The 16,351-nt window shown below is 41.7% G+C and overlaps 1 protein-coding gene across 1 annotated transcript in view; it reads right to left on the reverse strand.

Moving 5' to 3' along the window:
- The window catches only part of NOC2L (NOC2 like nucleolar associated transcriptional repressor), a 68,172-nt gene that overhangs the window by 40,759 nt on the left and 11,062 nt on the right, over positions 1 to 16,351 (reverse strand). Inside the window, exons 9-10 of the mRNA XM_075839707.1 lie at positions 16,146 to 16,259; positions 15,187 to 15,375 (exon numbers count right to left, since the gene is read on the reverse strand). Coding sequence (XP_075695822.1) covers positions 15,187 to 15,375; positions 16,146 to 16,259 — 303 coding nt within the window. The remainder of the gene's footprint in view (positions 1 to 15,186; positions 15,376 to 16,145; positions 16,260 to 16,351) is intronic.

Genomic DNA, 16,351 nt, shown 5'->3' on the forward strand with positions numbered 1-16,351 from the left:
ATTGCACGTTTATGGGGAGTCGGGGGAGAAGATCTTCAGCCGGACATGTAGCTCTCACGTGTACGATCAGTTTAACTGTTTGGCGCTAAATATGGACGCCCCTATTCTGCACTACCACGGCCTTTTCATCTTTATAAAATATATACAGAAGATTTAGTTCCAGTTCCTCATATAGATAACACACATCTAGCGGCCCTGAATGGAGATTATCACCACTTGTGAACTATCATCCGTCACTGGTCTCACAGGCAAAGTGAAGAGATATCTCGTCGATATATCCTGTACATGTAGGTCCGTATCATGTGAATCGTGAGCATTTTCCTTGGCCTCCTGTCAATGATCCCATGAAAGAAAACTGCAGCTGGACAGCATCCACGAAAGGCATAGACGGCAGGTTTAGTGCGCTTTGTTACAATGGCACGACCACACCATCACAGGGAAGTCTCTCCAGAAAACCAAACTTTATACTGTATTACCGACAATATACTGTGACCGGTATATGGAATCCGCAGTATGACTGGGACCTTTTATATATGCATTATGTAGAACAAACAAATGTGCGGATATACCATTTATGCCAAGTAGAACGTAAAGGGATTATCAGACTTGTGAAAATATTTTTAAAAACAAAACACACTTGGAAATGTGATAAAAAAAAGAAATCTGTACTCACGTCTTTCCCCCTTGAAGATCCAGCACGGCCACTCCGGCGGTCCTCCCGGTCTTCGTTTACAAACGGTCAACATGTGACTGCTGCAGCCAGGGGGCTCCGCATTGTACACCTGGCAGCACCTCAAGTAACCCTCTGATTGGCTGCAGCCGTCACATGTTCACCGTTTGTAAACAAAGACCAGGAGGACCGCTGAAGTGTAAGTGCTAGATCGCAGAGGGGAGTGACCGATAATTCCTTGTTTTATTATATTTGAAGGTGTTTTTAAAAAAAATTCACAAGTCGGATATCCCCTTTTCAAAGGCATATGAATGTCAGAGAGTTGTCACTCTGGTGGACTAAACCAATCAAATGGACACTACGCCATGTAACACTACAGGCTGCTGCAGAGGACCCCATAATCTATTACAATCGAAAAAGGGAACAACAATGAGGACACCCACCGGCTGCAACCCTTACTAATCCTAGAGATAGGGGTGACACACCTGACTGGATATGAAGTGTCTGCAGTGCAGACTGGTTTTCTGCACCGAGCAGCTTGACGTAGCATTAAAGTAAACAAATCTGGGGAAAAAATAATTGGTTTATAAGTAGCTGTCTGAGCTGTGGAGTGAGAAGACTCCGGTTATCACCATCCAATTAAGAGTTTCCGTTCTACAATCCCACATCCAGACAGGCCAAGAAGAAACCTACATACACCTGTAAAAAGCTACAGACAACCGTATGCAATACAGCAGCGTAAACAAGTCATTCAATGGCAAGAACTCAAAAACACAACAACGCAAACCCTTTCTCTTTAACCCCTTAATGACCGGCCTATTTTGGACCTTAATGACCAAGCTATTTTTTACGTTTTTCAATCGTCGCATTCCAAGAGCTATAACCTTCTTATTTTTGCGTCGACATAGCTGTATAAGATCTTGTTTTATGCGGGACAAGTTGCACTTTTTAATAGCACCATTTTTAGGTACATATTATTTATTGATTAACTTTTATTAAATTTTTTTTGGGGGGGGGGGGAATAGAAAAAAACCAGAAATTTCGCCACTCTTTTTTGCGTCCTAAACCTACGCCGTTTACCGTGTGGTATAAATAACACAATAACTTTATTCAGCGGGTTGTTACGATTGCAACGATACCAAATTTGTATAGTTTTTGTATGTTTTACTACTTTTACACAGTAAAAAAGCTTTTTTTTCAAAATTATTTGTTTTTGTGTCTCCATATTTGAAGAGCCGTAACGTTTTTATTTTTTCGCCGATGCGGTCATATGAGGGCTTTTTTTTTGCGGGACGACTTGTAGTTTTTATTGGTACCATTTTGGAGTAGATGCGACTTTTTGATCACTTTTTATTACATTTTTTTAAAGTCAGTATTCACAGAAAACAGCAATTTTTCCATAGTTTTTTATTATTTTTTTTACGGCGTTCACCGTGCGGGTTAAATAATGTAATGGATTTATAGTCGGGGTCGTTACGGACGCGGCGATACCAAATATGTGTAACTTTTTAACAGTAAAGCAGTTTGTAAGGGGAAAAGCTGGGTTTTTCATTTTTTTTCACATTTTTTTTTAAATTAACTTTATTAAACTTTTTTTTCACTTTTTTACTAGTCCCATTAGGGGAGTATAATATGCGATTCTGCGATCGCATTTATAATACACTGCAATACTTTTGTATTGCTGTGTATTACTGCCTGTCCGTTTAACACGGACAGGCATCTGCTAGGTCATGCCTGCGGCATGATCTAGCAGGCATTCAATCCAGGCAGCCTGGGGGCCTTTATTAGACCTCCGGCTGCTATTAGAGACACAGACACTCGGCGATCGTATCGCCGGGTGTCGGTGGGGGAGAGAGGGAGCTCCCTCCCTCTCTCCAAAACCACTCAGATGCGGTGCTCGCTATTGAGCACCGCATCTGAGGGGTTAAACGTGTGAGATCGATACTAATATCGATCTCACACGGCAGAGCAGGGACGCTCCCAGCCCTCAGCTGCCTCTAGCAGCTGAGAGCAGGGAGATCTGACAGTTCCCTGCTCTGTAAACTTATTCCGATGCCGCGACGTAAAAAGTCTATGGCATCGGAATAAGGCCCGTTAGTGACCGACGTAGAAACACGATGGGCCGGTCACTAACGGGTTAACCATGCCGACTTATTGGACCTCTAGTAATAACTGGAGTAGGGATCTTGACAATAGAAAATGTGGCATACCCAAAAATGGCCCAAGAGTCTCAGCCTCCATCACATCGTCTTTACGTCCCACATTTTGCACGGATTCATTTTTTCATATATCTTTATAGTGGCCAGAGCTCAGTTTTTCTGATATAGAGCTCCTAATCCTACATAGATTTGAACGCTATGTAAACCTTTGAAATGGTGTTTTTGTCAAAAAAATGTGTATCAGTGTGATTAGTGCAACTTTCAAAATACTTTAATTTTTTTTTTACATTTCTTTTTGAGATACAGCTGCTTTGTATCCTGTATACAGAGCAGCTCTATCTAGCGCTGAAACCTGTATCTGTCAGGTCAGTGGGACTGACGGGTTCAGTGACAGCGGGTCTCTGACACGTAGGATCGAGCTGCTATCGATCACATCTAAATTCATATCTTAGATGTGATAGATTACACATGGATCTTGCGTGTCAAATACACACAGGACACGTTTTCACTGAACCCGTCAGTCCCAAGGACATGATGGATTCAGGTCTTCGCGCACGATACAGCTGCTCTGTATACAGGATACAACTATCTCAAAAAGTAAAAACTATTTTTATTAAAAAGTATTTTGAAAGTAGCACCAATTATACTGATAGACATTTTTATAATTAAAAAAAAAAATAATTCAAAAGGTGTACATTATTTTTAAAACATCTAAAGTCACCACTAGAGGGAGATTACGGCATACGGTTATATAATTGGGTTCAATGCATAAACAGCATGAAGGAACTAAATGTAATTTATTTTTTTTAAAAAAAAAAAAAAGGTGATAATGGTGGACAATCACTTTTAGGATATGTTCACACGGCTTATTTTCGGCCTTTTTTCGAGCTCCAAAAATGGCCGTAAAAACGCAGCGAAAATCGTGAGTTTTCACTTTAAAACAGCTCCGTATTTTGAGACGTTTTTTTATTTTGTGTGCACATACCCTTAAGTTGTAGCGGTCAAAACCACATCAAGAAACCCCCCTCCTTCCAACTGTAAACGAGTCAGCTCGTTGATCGGCGCTTGTTGGCACCTTTCACAAGGAGCAATGCATGGGGACGAGTGATCATTACTACGATCGCTCGTCCACATACATTACCATCATGTCGGCAGCACATCATTGCTTACACGGGGGGACGTGCTGCTGACCACGATAATATTTCATGCTGCAAAAATACAAATCAGTCGATGAACGAGCGTTTGCCCGATCATTGGCCCTTGTTACTCCAGTGACTATTTATTCGAAGAAAAAAATTAAACAGAAAGTCTGCCCTGTAGTTCTAAGCTTATAATGTACTAATAGAGGTTATATGGCCAGACAAGAGCCACGGTTCACAGGCCCACAAGCTGTGTAAAGCAATATGTTGAGTTTGCAAGATCTAATCATCCTTAAACCTGGACGTAAAAGGGATTGGACACATATCCAGACACCTCAAACAGCATTAAACCTAATTCTATTATACAAGGGTAACAAAACAAGCACCATCACAAGCGTCTACTACCCAGATTATGTCAACGAGTGGTCATTACTGCCAGATAAGCCAGACTGATACATAGGGCCATGTGATTTATGTAAGTAAAAGGCTGTCTAGATGAGAAAACACCTTTAGAATAGGTACCACAAAGTTTGTGATCGAGATGTTAAAGATATTTTCTTGCTGTCAGTGAATGGAAACAATCTTGTTTTCATGAAGAGGCTGGAAACCTGTGCTGCTCATTGTATGACTTGCTTAGTGAGTCAGAGTTCTCTGTTGTATTAACCCGAATACCTGTAATAATGTTAGTCTTGATCTCAATGGATTATCATTCCCTGAATGTAAAACACAAATCTTTCAATTAAAGGCCCTTTTATACCGGCCTATAAGCGGCCGCTGCAGCGAGCGCCGACATCGTTGATCGGCGCTCGCTTGCTCCTGTCACCCGGAGCTATGGATGGGGACGAGCGGTCGTTACTCCGGTCGCTCGTCCCCATACGTTATGTCGGCAGTGTGTCTTCCTGTTTACACAGGGAGATGTGCTGCCGACAACGATAATATCTTAATTGTTTAAAATGATACGACCAGCAGATGATCGAGTGTTTGCTCGGTCATCTGCTGATCGTTCCAATGTTTACACAGGGCAATTATTGGCAGCGAGCGTTATATTAACGCTTGTCTGCCCGATAATCGTCCTGTATAAAACCCCCTTAACTGACAAGCATAGATCTTGAAAAAGGTCGTAAACAGCGCACAAAGCACACTGGAAAGTTGCATTTATTTTCATTACACAATGAAAAAGTTTCTTACAAAAAAAACCTTGGACAACATTGTGGATGTGCCATTCCTCTGTTATTCCTCCAGTAAATATATAAACACCAGCAGAAAGAATGGGACATAGTAAGTGTGGCCTTTTTTGTGGTTTTGAAGTTATCTAAGTGGGTGGGTGAAAACCCGTTCCCAGCAGGACGCAGACAGGTCAAGAAATGCTGCAGAAGGAGGTGCATTAAATAGTGATAGCCCCTCCCACTAGCAGTGAGGGGAGTGGCGAACTAAGTGCTCACAAGTGTGTGATAAATGAGTGTCAGTGTAGTGCTAGGGTGTGAATGGGAGGTAAAAAAGAAATGTGTATGTATGGAAGTGTCAGAACTGTGTGATAATGTAATAAAAAGTAAATGTGTGATGAATGGGGGGGGTCAGTGCTGTGAATAGTACATGGGGTGTCAGTACTATGTGTAATACGTGGAGGGATGATGTGCTGGTCGTCAGGCATGGCGTATCTATCAAATGTGTAGACTTTTCTTAAATTTAAACAAAAAAAAAAAAGAAGAAGAAGAGCTGTCCCCCCCCCAGATTTGCAACATTTGCTACTTGTTGCAGCTATTACATCCCATTAAATAAAATAGGAAAAACCCACAACAAAAGTGCAGCAAACCCGCAGCACAGATTGACATGCTGCGGTTTAAAAAAAAAAAAAAAAAAAAAAAAACACATCACAGATACGAAACACGCCGTGGATTTTCCACAATGAAGTCCATTGCAGAAAATTTGCAGCTAATCCACCGAGTGTGAACAAACCCTTAAAAGGGAAGGTGTCATGATTTACTTTTTTTTAGTAATTATATTGTTTTTTATATAATGTAAACAAAAATTTTATTTATTTATGTTGTCACTTTCAACTTTTTAACCCCTTAATGACCGCCGATACGTCTTTTTACGGCGGTCATTAGTGGGCTTTATTCTAGAGCGCCGCCAAACTACGTCGCTGCTGTAGAATAAAGTAAACAGAGCAGGGAGCCGTGAAATCTCCCTGAGGGCTTGGGGGCGTCCCTGCTCTGCCGGGTGAGATCGATATTAGTATCGATCTCACCTGTTTAACCCTTCAGATGCGGTGCACAATAGCGAGCACCGCATCTGAATGGTTTTGGAGAGAGGGAGGGAGCTCCCTCTCATCTCACTGACACCCGGCGATAAAATCGCCGAGTGTCTGTGTCTTCTATGGCAGCCGGGGGTCTAATAAAGGCCCCCAGGCTGCCTAGAGCGAATGCCTGCTAGATCATGCCGCAGGCATGACCTAGCAGATGCCTGTCCGTTTTAAACGGACAGGCAGTAATACACTGCAATACAAAAGTATTGCAGTGTATTATAATAGCGATCGGAGGATAGGGAAGTCCCCTAGTGGGACTAGTAAAAAAGTAAAAAAAGTTTAATAAAGTTAATAAAAAAAAAAAAGTGAAAAATAAAAAAATGAAAAACCCAGCTTTTCCCCTTACAAAATGCTTTACTATTAAAAAAAACTACAACAAAGCAAAAAAGTTACACATATTTGGTATCGCCGCGTCCGTAACGACCCCGAATATAAAGCTGTTACATTATTTAACCCGCACTGTGAACGCCGTAAAAAATAAAATAAAAAACAATGGAAAAATTGCTGTTTTCTGTTAATCCTGACTTAAAAAAAATGTGATAGAAAGTGATCAAAAAGTCGCATCTACTCCAATATGATACCAATAAAAACTACAAGTCGTCCCGCAAAAAACCTTATACAGCTATGCCGACGCAAAAATAAAAAAAGTTACAGCTCTTCGAATGTGACAATGGAAAAATCTAAAAAATGGCTTGGACATTAGGGCCCAGAATGCCAGCAGGGGGAAGGGGTTAATGTATTCATACTTTTACTTCTCTATGGGGGCTGACATTTTTTTTTCATCTCTGTATGTGTCGATTAACAACACATACAGAGATGGAATACGGCACATACAACCCCATAGAGAATGCGAACGGGAGCCGTTCCATTCTCAGGAGCGTGCGGCGTCTGTGTGGGAACGGCGCATACCAGAATGAATCTCGTTCGTAGAGCGAAATCTGGCGCCATTTTCATGTGGAACGGAAGCCACTGCCGGACAGTAAGAGGACGACTTCCGGCCATATGTTCGACGAAGCGAAGGCACCGCGCAAGGAAGAGGAGCATACACGGCAAGAGCGTCTGTGTGTAGCAGAGCTGAGTGTGTAGTGTGCGCAGCAGAGCTGTGTCCTATTTTTGTGCAGCGGAGTATGCACGGGCGCCGCTGATCCTTCATAGCCACTTATCAGCTGTTCTGAAGAATCAGCGGCGAGCACCCTCCCCCCAAAAAACACACACACACAAAATCAAGTGGAATCAAGCGGTTTTTTTTTATGCGGTTTTTGGCACGTAAAATGCGCAAAACAAAAAAAAGTGTCAAATACACGCCATGTAAACCTGTCAACTGAAAAATCATTCACTTCACTTTCATCATTCTAAGGGTATGTTCACACGCAGTGTTTTCAGCCTTTTTTCGGGCCATAAACGTCCCAAAAAACAGGAGAAAAATCAGAAGCTGGGCGACTGGGCGTTTTTTTATGCGGCCGTTGTCCCAAAACAGCACGTAAAAAGACGCACATATCACTTCTTGGGACGTTTTTGGAGCAGTTTTTCATGGACTATAAAAAAACAGCTCCAAAAACGGCCGTAAAAAGTGCGAGTTTGATTAAAAAATGGCTGAAAATCAGAAGCTGATTTCCCTTTGTTTAGTAAGCGTGTGAACATACCCTTAGCCTTTTGGTGTGTCCTATAGCTTCTGCCAGCTGCATTTGTACAATCACACCCAAAATGGCAGCCGGACACGGCTTAGCAATTTGAAGACACCTTTTACTGGCTTGCAGGAGGGGGGGGGGGGTGAGATTCCCTCCCACATTTACGGCAGCTGTGAGTCAGGTTGCTTTTCCTTATTCACCTTGCTATAGTTCTGGGAAGTGCTCCCTCTTGTGGCCGACATAGGAAAACATGTCAAATTATTATTTAATTTTTAATACTTTCCACCATGTGGAAGAAAAAAAAATAAAATACAGCAAAAAAACTTAATAGAAATAAGTAACTTACTTAAAAAAAAAAGTTTAATTCGTGACACTTTCCCTTTAATAAGGGTTATAATATAAAAAAAAAGAATTACAAATAAAACGATGGCCGATCCTCATCATAGGCCATTAATATTAGATCGGTGAGAGTTATGACTGTCAGCACCCCTTGCTGATCAGCGGTTTGAAGGGGCTGTGGCGCTTATAGCAGCCAGGCAAGATATCGCACCACTGTCCCATTCACGTCAATTGCCTTTAAAACAGCTGATCGGCGATCTAATATTGATGGCCTATCCTGAAGATAAGACATCAATTTCTAAAGCCCGGATTACCCCTTTAAAAGGTGCAGTCCAGTATGCTTTATTTTTCTGATCTGGAGTCCGGTTACAATTTCTCTGGTCAAGATGATTGGATAGTGTTAGACTAAGTAGGAACACACCCCTTTGACAAGGGAAACGGTAACACCCAAATATCAATTTATTCATACATTTCCAGGAAGAATAACACAGGAAACGTGCTCCAGAATGGTTATTATATTAGAAATACAAGTATTTCCCAAAACAGAGGAGAACCTTTAAGATACGGCTAATAAATCAAATATTTTCTCTCTCACCACTGAATCTGCAAGCACCAGTTACTTTTTAATTTTTAATTTATTTTAGCTAGGGTGTGGATTGCTTTCCCATAGGAAAGTGACAAATAGTGAACTAGTAGAGGAATGAAGACATTGCTGTAACCCGGGAGCAGACACATCTGGCACGGACACAGGATGGAAAGCACTGCACGGTTAAACAACTAATAAATAGTATTTCTAGTGTGAGCCTTTAGGGACATGGCAGAAAAGGTGCAGTACACGGAAGACACCGAGCGTCTCATATTGCAATAGACAATAACTTTTCAATCAATTTATTTTACTTTGTAATTTACTGTTAAAATGTGTTTTATCCATGCAAATTCTGTGTGAAGTTACTGCCACTAGGTGCCTCCCTTTCTGTAATCTGTCCACCCCCTGTTGTTAATCAAAGTCCGTCCCTAATTACAGATCAGAGGACGGGGGTGTCTCTTCACGGTCTGCCTATACAAGTCTATGGAGAGGGGAGCGGGTGAGGAGGAGCGAGAGAGCAAGAGCGAGACACGCTGCCCATACAAGTCTACGGAGAGGGGAGTGGGAGCAGAAGAAGAGTCTCACTTCAGTGCTAAATTCTCAGCTACACTGCTCATTACTGCTGTATAATCTCATCCATGCTGCTGCAGCTTCTAAATATGTGATAGACAGGTAGGAGAGCAGGATTCCCCACTGTGTGCAAGGTATAGTTTACAGGATAGCAATTAGGCTCCGTCCACTAGATCAAAGACCACTGAGAACTAGCGATAGAGCCTGCAGAGGGGAAGTCATATAACGGCCAGAAATCGTGATATTCCTCATGTACAAAACAGCTATTCTGAAAAGTCACCTGAAAAGTTAGGTACGTGTTAAAAGGCAACGTACACCTTTAAAAACTATTTTCTTTTTCAATAAAAATGTGTATCAGTGTGTTTGGTGCAACTTTCTAAATACTTTTTAATAAAAATTATTTTTACTTTTTCAGATACAGCTGCTTTGTATCCTGTATATAGAGCAACTGTATCCAGCGCTGAAACCTGTATGTGTCAGGTTAGCGGGACTGACTGGTTCAGTGACAGCGGGTCCTACTGGTCTATGACACGCAGGATCCACCTGTAAATCCATCACATCTAAGTTATGAAATTAGATGTGATTGGGAATAGCTCAGTCCCGCGGACCTGACGGATACAGGTTTCAGCGCTAGATACAGCTGCTCTGTATACAGTATACAAAGCAGCTGTATCTGAAAAAAGTAAAATAATTTGTAATAAAACGTAATTACAAAGTTGAACCAATCACACGGATAAACATTTTATTTTTTTTAAATAGTTTTCAAAAGGTGTACATAGCCTTTAAGCCGCTTGCAAAACTAAGCAAAGACCTCAGTTCTGACGGGGTTCCCCCACAATGGACACAAAGGAGGAAATATTCCTGACAATCAAAACCCTTTTCCTATATCAAGTATTAGGTCAGATTTTCCAAATTATAAACCAGAGCAGAAGCAGAGTCGCCCCTTTGGCAGGACCAGGACCGGCTTCATTATAGGAAACAGTAGGGGGTTCCTGGAGACGGAGACCCACCCAATGTCCACTAAAAATAAATATTAAACAAATAACATGAGTATAAATATAATCCCCGTACAAAATAAATCTTTTCTATTTCCCGTTTTCTTTATCCACTGAAGTAAAACTGATGTGAGCGGAAGTTCTGTTTACAGGTGGCAACGGTTTTCTTTTTCTACAATGTATATATTTATTTATTACAAAAATACTAGGTTTTATAATGTCTGACTATACAGGTAAAGTTAGTCAAGAGAAGACCTCAGTCTATTTGCTCGATCAGGGACAGGGGGAGGATCTAAACAAACGGCTCCCGTTCTGGTCGACCGGCCCTGTCCATGCATTACGTGGGGGGCCACAAGGCAAGTTGATTGTCCTTACATGATCCGCAAAAAGAGGCAGCGTAAATTGTGCTCCACCATTCAGCCGTGAGTGGCATTTTGAGAGACAATAGATGAGGTTGCCATGATCAGGTCCTCTCTATAGGACATCAGACTATACGGCGTTTTTGTCTCAGCAGCAGGACTGTTTCTTATGCAGTAGTTGCACGGCTTCCTACCCAAACAGATGCAGTTAGAGGAATCTGTTCTTATGACAGGTGCGATTAGTCATCACCGATGTTACAAAGGGGAGAATAAACTATTACCATTACTACCAGAGGCACATTGAGGAGCACATCCTCGCTGAACAAGTGGAAGAAAAATAAATAAATATAGAAATAGATTTCAGACAACCACCAGTTTTCCCTACTGGTGAGCACTACCACATAACATACCGTAGGTGGCACTGTTGCTTCACTCATAAAATGCAGACCGATTAACATTCATGCAGGCGGAGATACATACATATAATATTAAGAAAAAAGCAGAGGATTGGAGCAGCACTGTGAACAAATGCCTGACTAGGCTGGTGCAAAGCTTCAAAAATAAAGGAGTGACCTCTCCTTATGTGTTAGATATCCAAAAAATAGAACGTGAATCAGCACTCAAAGTGAATTTATTAATCCAACATGGAACCACAACGTTTCACCTCCTCTATGAAGGCATTGAAAATGCCTTCATAGAGGAGGTGAAACGTTGTGGTTCCATGTTGGATTAATAAATTCACTTTATTTGAGTGCTGCTTCACGTTCTATTTTTTGGATATCTACATATAATATTAATGTATCCACTAGGACAGAGGTCCTCAAGTGGCAGACCGCGGTACTAACCCGAACCACGGACACCAGTTGTCCACATCAGTGGCATCGCCAGACGACTGCCACATTCTAATGTATCTAAGCCTACGGAGAAAAACGCGACCATAACATGTTTACAAATATAAAAAACAAATCTTTGATCTGTCTAATGGCGATCTCCTTCCTCGGGGAAAACTCTTGGATGACATATCAGTGGGACTGGTGCAGGGTAGTTGGCGGATTCCCTACCCATGCTTTCATGGACACTGGTGTTGAGGACCATGCGAGGGAGGGAGAGCCTGACATTTGTTTAATATGTATATCCCCTCACCTGACCTATTGAATCTATTGATATAGGGAGCTTAAAGGGAACCTGTCACCAGCATTTTAGCTATAAAGCCAGCAATACCTGGTGAAAGTGGGTGAAAAATCATTGTCATCTAAGCTATAAATATGTTCTAAGTAAGCTCTGTAGCTTTAGTATTCCGTTTTTCAGCGGTCCCACGCCGTATGCAAATGAGCAGAAAAGAGTCAAATCTTCATCTGAAGAGAGTCAGATTTTCATTCCTCCAGCGTCTCAGAGTGGACTCCACCTCCTTCTTTTTGATTGACAGCTCCTTAGCCAGTCGGGGCTGGACAGGTGGTGGCAGTGGGCGTGGTTAAGAAGCTGCATCCCAGAGGGAAAAATAATTACCATAAAAGGCGGGAAAAGTTTAAACGACGATATTTATAGACAGAGGAGGACTTCAGGAAAGAAGAGAACAGGAATGAACTCTGGACAGCTGCGGCCATTGAGGGGTCAGGCGAGTTTAACAGGTAAGATGTTGATGACAGGATCCCTTTAAATAGTTATAGTTATGACTTAAGTTTTTGGGGTTTTTATTTTATCTTTACCATTATCTTTTATGCTTCTCATTCCCATCCCCTCTTTACTTTTTGTATCCCTTATTGAAAAATGTTAATAAAAACAATTTAGAAAAAAATATAAAAAATCTTTATTTAATAATACATTATAAAATATACATAAGTGGGATAAAACCAACAAGACCTTCACAAAAAAGGGAGAAATCACAAGTGAATGACCTGGATGTACAGACTGTGTCAAGGCCCTTTACATATGGCGCATGTATAACAGTATGTAAGGGTATATTAAAACTGGAAAAGACCATGTAAGGCCCTGTTCACATTGAGGTTTTTTTACACGTTTTTTGACGCGGAAAACGTGCCAAAAACGGCCGAAAATGCCTCCCATTGATTTCAATGGGAGGCGGACGTGTCTTTACCACGAGCGGTAAAAACCGCTTGCGGTAAAAAGAAGAGACATGCCCTATCTTCGGACGTTTACGCCTCTGACCTCCACGTGTCGTGTCTGTGGTGGTGCCCTGGGACTGGTCCTTTACAGTGTGGGTACTTGGACGTTTTACTGTGTATGTATTGTGTACTGGGGGATTTTTGTATGTATTAATGGGGGTTAATTGTGCCTTATAGACACATTGCTCTAATACTCAAATATCTACTGATAATTACCACTAGTTGGTTTAACCGGTTCATGTCCGGGCTATTTTGAGTCTTCAGTACCAGACACTGTTTAGCCATTTTTAGCACACGTTAGTTAAACTGCTATAATTATTTTATTTGTTGGGCTAACGACGTATTTTTCGCAATGTTTTTTTCCGTAGACACTGCAGGTTTCTTGTTTTTAGGCTTAGTTTGAAAATAATAGTAAAAAAATATATTTTTTTTACTTAATTTTTTTCTGCCAATCTAGTTTTACCCTAAAATAGGCTTTTATTTGTGATAGTCGTTGTCTACCGTAAATTTTGATATATTATATGTCTATTTTAGGGTTATTGTGTCAGGGCTAGCGAAAGCTGCTTCTATCTTCTCCTCAGGATCCCCAGCAGTCACGGACTGCCGATCGCTTGGGTAGCAAGCTAAAACCAGCGCCAGGTTTTAAGGACCCAGAACATCGGACGTATACACACAGCTGGCGGTCAGGAACCGGTTAAAGAGAACCTTTAACCTTTCAGTGCTGCACAAACCCTGTCTCACATTATATATTTTTTCCTATCCTCCTTTGTCATTTAGATATTGGTGCTGTTATATTTGGCACCCGATATGTAAATAACCTCCTGAACTGTCAATGGGGTGTGTAAATGGCAAAGGGGCGTGTTACTATCGTGGTAACACTGTCCAATCAGCTACATACAGTGTCACAGCTGCTTGTGCTGTGTGATCTCTCTCGCGAGATCACAGTCTTTCCTTCACGGTCCGACAAGAGCGTGTGCGCGTGCAGGCAACGCGCACACAACTCGACCGCCGCTGCCACCGCCACGGAACAGAAGAGAAGAATGAGAATTATTTTTGTTCCGTGGCAGCGGGAGTATCGACGGCGCGCACGCTCTCACTCTTCAGCTCTCGGCACTGTCCGTAGCTGATTAGACAGGGTCACAGCGATGTTACACGCCCCCTTGCCATTTACACGCTCCATTGACAGTTCAGGAGGTTATTTACATATCGGGCGCCAAATGTAACAGCACTGATATCTAAATAACAGAGGACAGTCATGTGAGACAGGGTTTGTGTAGGACTGCCCATTACATGTATGGGCAGGTGAAAGGTTCTCTTTAAGTTGTCATCCCCAGTCTTGCTATACCCTTACATACTTTTATATATGCGCCATATGTAAGGGTCCCCAACACCATCTGTACATCCAGGTCACCCACCTTTGTTTTTTCTCCCTTTGTGAAGTTCTAGGTTTTAACCCATTTATGCATATTTTATAATGTACGATTAAATAAAGATTTGTTTTGTATATTTGTAAACACGTTATGGTCTTGTTTTTCTATTAAAGCTTTGATTGAAGTATCTTACACTGACCTATTATTGATATGGGGTTTCTGTTAGGTTTGCTATTCTATTGTATCTGCGTCCTCAGGAGCTATCATTTCCCTGCTCTGCCATGCACTTGGCTACAGGCCACGTTAGGCCTGCAGCCCATAAAACGCTGGGACAAGATCCCTGCACAGGCCAGCGCAATGACACCAATGCATCGCACCGGGTCTTGTCTCGGCGTCTCATAGGTTGCAGGGCTAACGTGGTTGAGGACGCCTGTAGTGGAATTCAGTTTGTCGCAGGAACTGGGCTAGTACAAGTTTTTTTTATTTCTTTAAGGGGCACTATCTAAAAGTGGCAATGTCTACAGGGGCACTATAGGGGCATTGTGGCAGATAAGCCTTGGACTAGAATAGTCTATGAATAGCCCAGAATAGCCTATGGCAAATACCCATATGAATAGCGCTTCACTGTTGGTTTTCAGCTAGGAACCTTCACCTGACGGCAGACCCAGGTAAATAGACCTTCACTAAAAATAGTTGAGTACCCCTGCACTAGGATGTGTAACTGCAATGACACTATGAACTTTATGAAAGGTTAAGCTCAATTGGCAAGATCAAAAGAAGATCAAGGGAAAAGTAAAGCAGATTGCCCACAGCAACCAATCAGACTTCAGCTTATTGTCTCCAGAGCGTCTTTTCTCTTGCACTTGTTTTGACAAATCACCTCTAAAGTTTTTTTCTACTATAGTATTTATTCTTTTCAGTGAATACACAAATTGCTTCCTACCTTCTTTTTAAGGGTCATGGCACTCCGCAGATGGATGGCCAGCTGCCGGATGTAGATGAAGATGTGCTGGTAGGAGCTCTGGACATCCAAGGAGTACATCTCCGTCAGAGTGCGCTGCATGAAGTTGATCATAGGCAGAGCATTGGGCGAAGTAAATTTTGAATTCTTCACATAGGAGATGTACATTTTCTGCGGAATACAAGTGTATACATCGGTTAATAGAAATGTTGGACACAGACAAGCTACAATAGGCTGCAATGCATAATTGTTTTAAGGGAGTGTCGCAACAGTGACGCCCTCATTGCACCTAAATGCTAATTAACATAAAATTAATAAGACGTATTTCTCTACAAAGGAGGCGGTAAGCAGAAATTTAAAATAAACGTTAGAAACCGGTTAGTCTCCTTTACAATACCCTGTTACTAGTTTAGTACTGACATTCTGGTGACAGACTCCATTTAACGTTTTCATGGTGCTTTTTTGGAAAGTTTTCCCCATTGTTTTTAGAAAGCTGTGGATTTGGACCCCAGCAAGGGTATTCTCCATCGAAAATGGTGCATAAACAAACCCGGGGATACACATTTGTTTAAGTTTCCCACTGACAATCTTATGTGTATTAGAACAGCACAACTGGCATCCAAGCAAAAAGGTCAGTAAAGATTTTACCCTCTCTGACCCTTTGTCCCCAGGAGGTAAAAGATGCCTTAGAAGTCAATTGAGATAACATTGAAACTTAGTCAAACTGACGTGTTTATGGCGTAGTCTTGAGGCGCAATAGCTACTGCAACAATTGATTGTGGCCCTTCAGTAGCTGGCAAAGTAACAGCACCAGAAAACGTAAAGGTGTTGTCCCAGAACCAACAATCACCACCTATCCACATAGGTGATAATTGTCTGATCGCTGGGGCCCCCACTATAGTCCAAAGACCACAAAAGCAGACGAAGGAAATAGGACCTACCTTGAGCACTGGGTTGAGATACGAGTCTAGTCTGTGTCTGCAGATCTTGTTCAGAACCAAAAACGCTAGAACTCTGACTGTTTCTTCTCCTGTACACCACAGATTAATGGCTTGCTGCAATAACAAAACACATTATGAATGGCACATGATCCAATATTTAATGCTTGTTACACCTGTAGAGATAGACCAATACTTCAGCTGGTGTA

This window comes from Rhinoderma darwinii, chromosome 10 (genome assembly GCF_050947455.1).
Source record: "Rhinoderma darwinii isolate aRhiDar2 chromosome 10, aRhiDar2.hap1, whole genome shotgun sequence".
Taxonomy (NCBI): domain Eukaryota; kingdom Metazoa; phylum Chordata; class Amphibia; order Anura; family Rhinodermatidae; genus Rhinoderma; species Rhinoderma darwinii.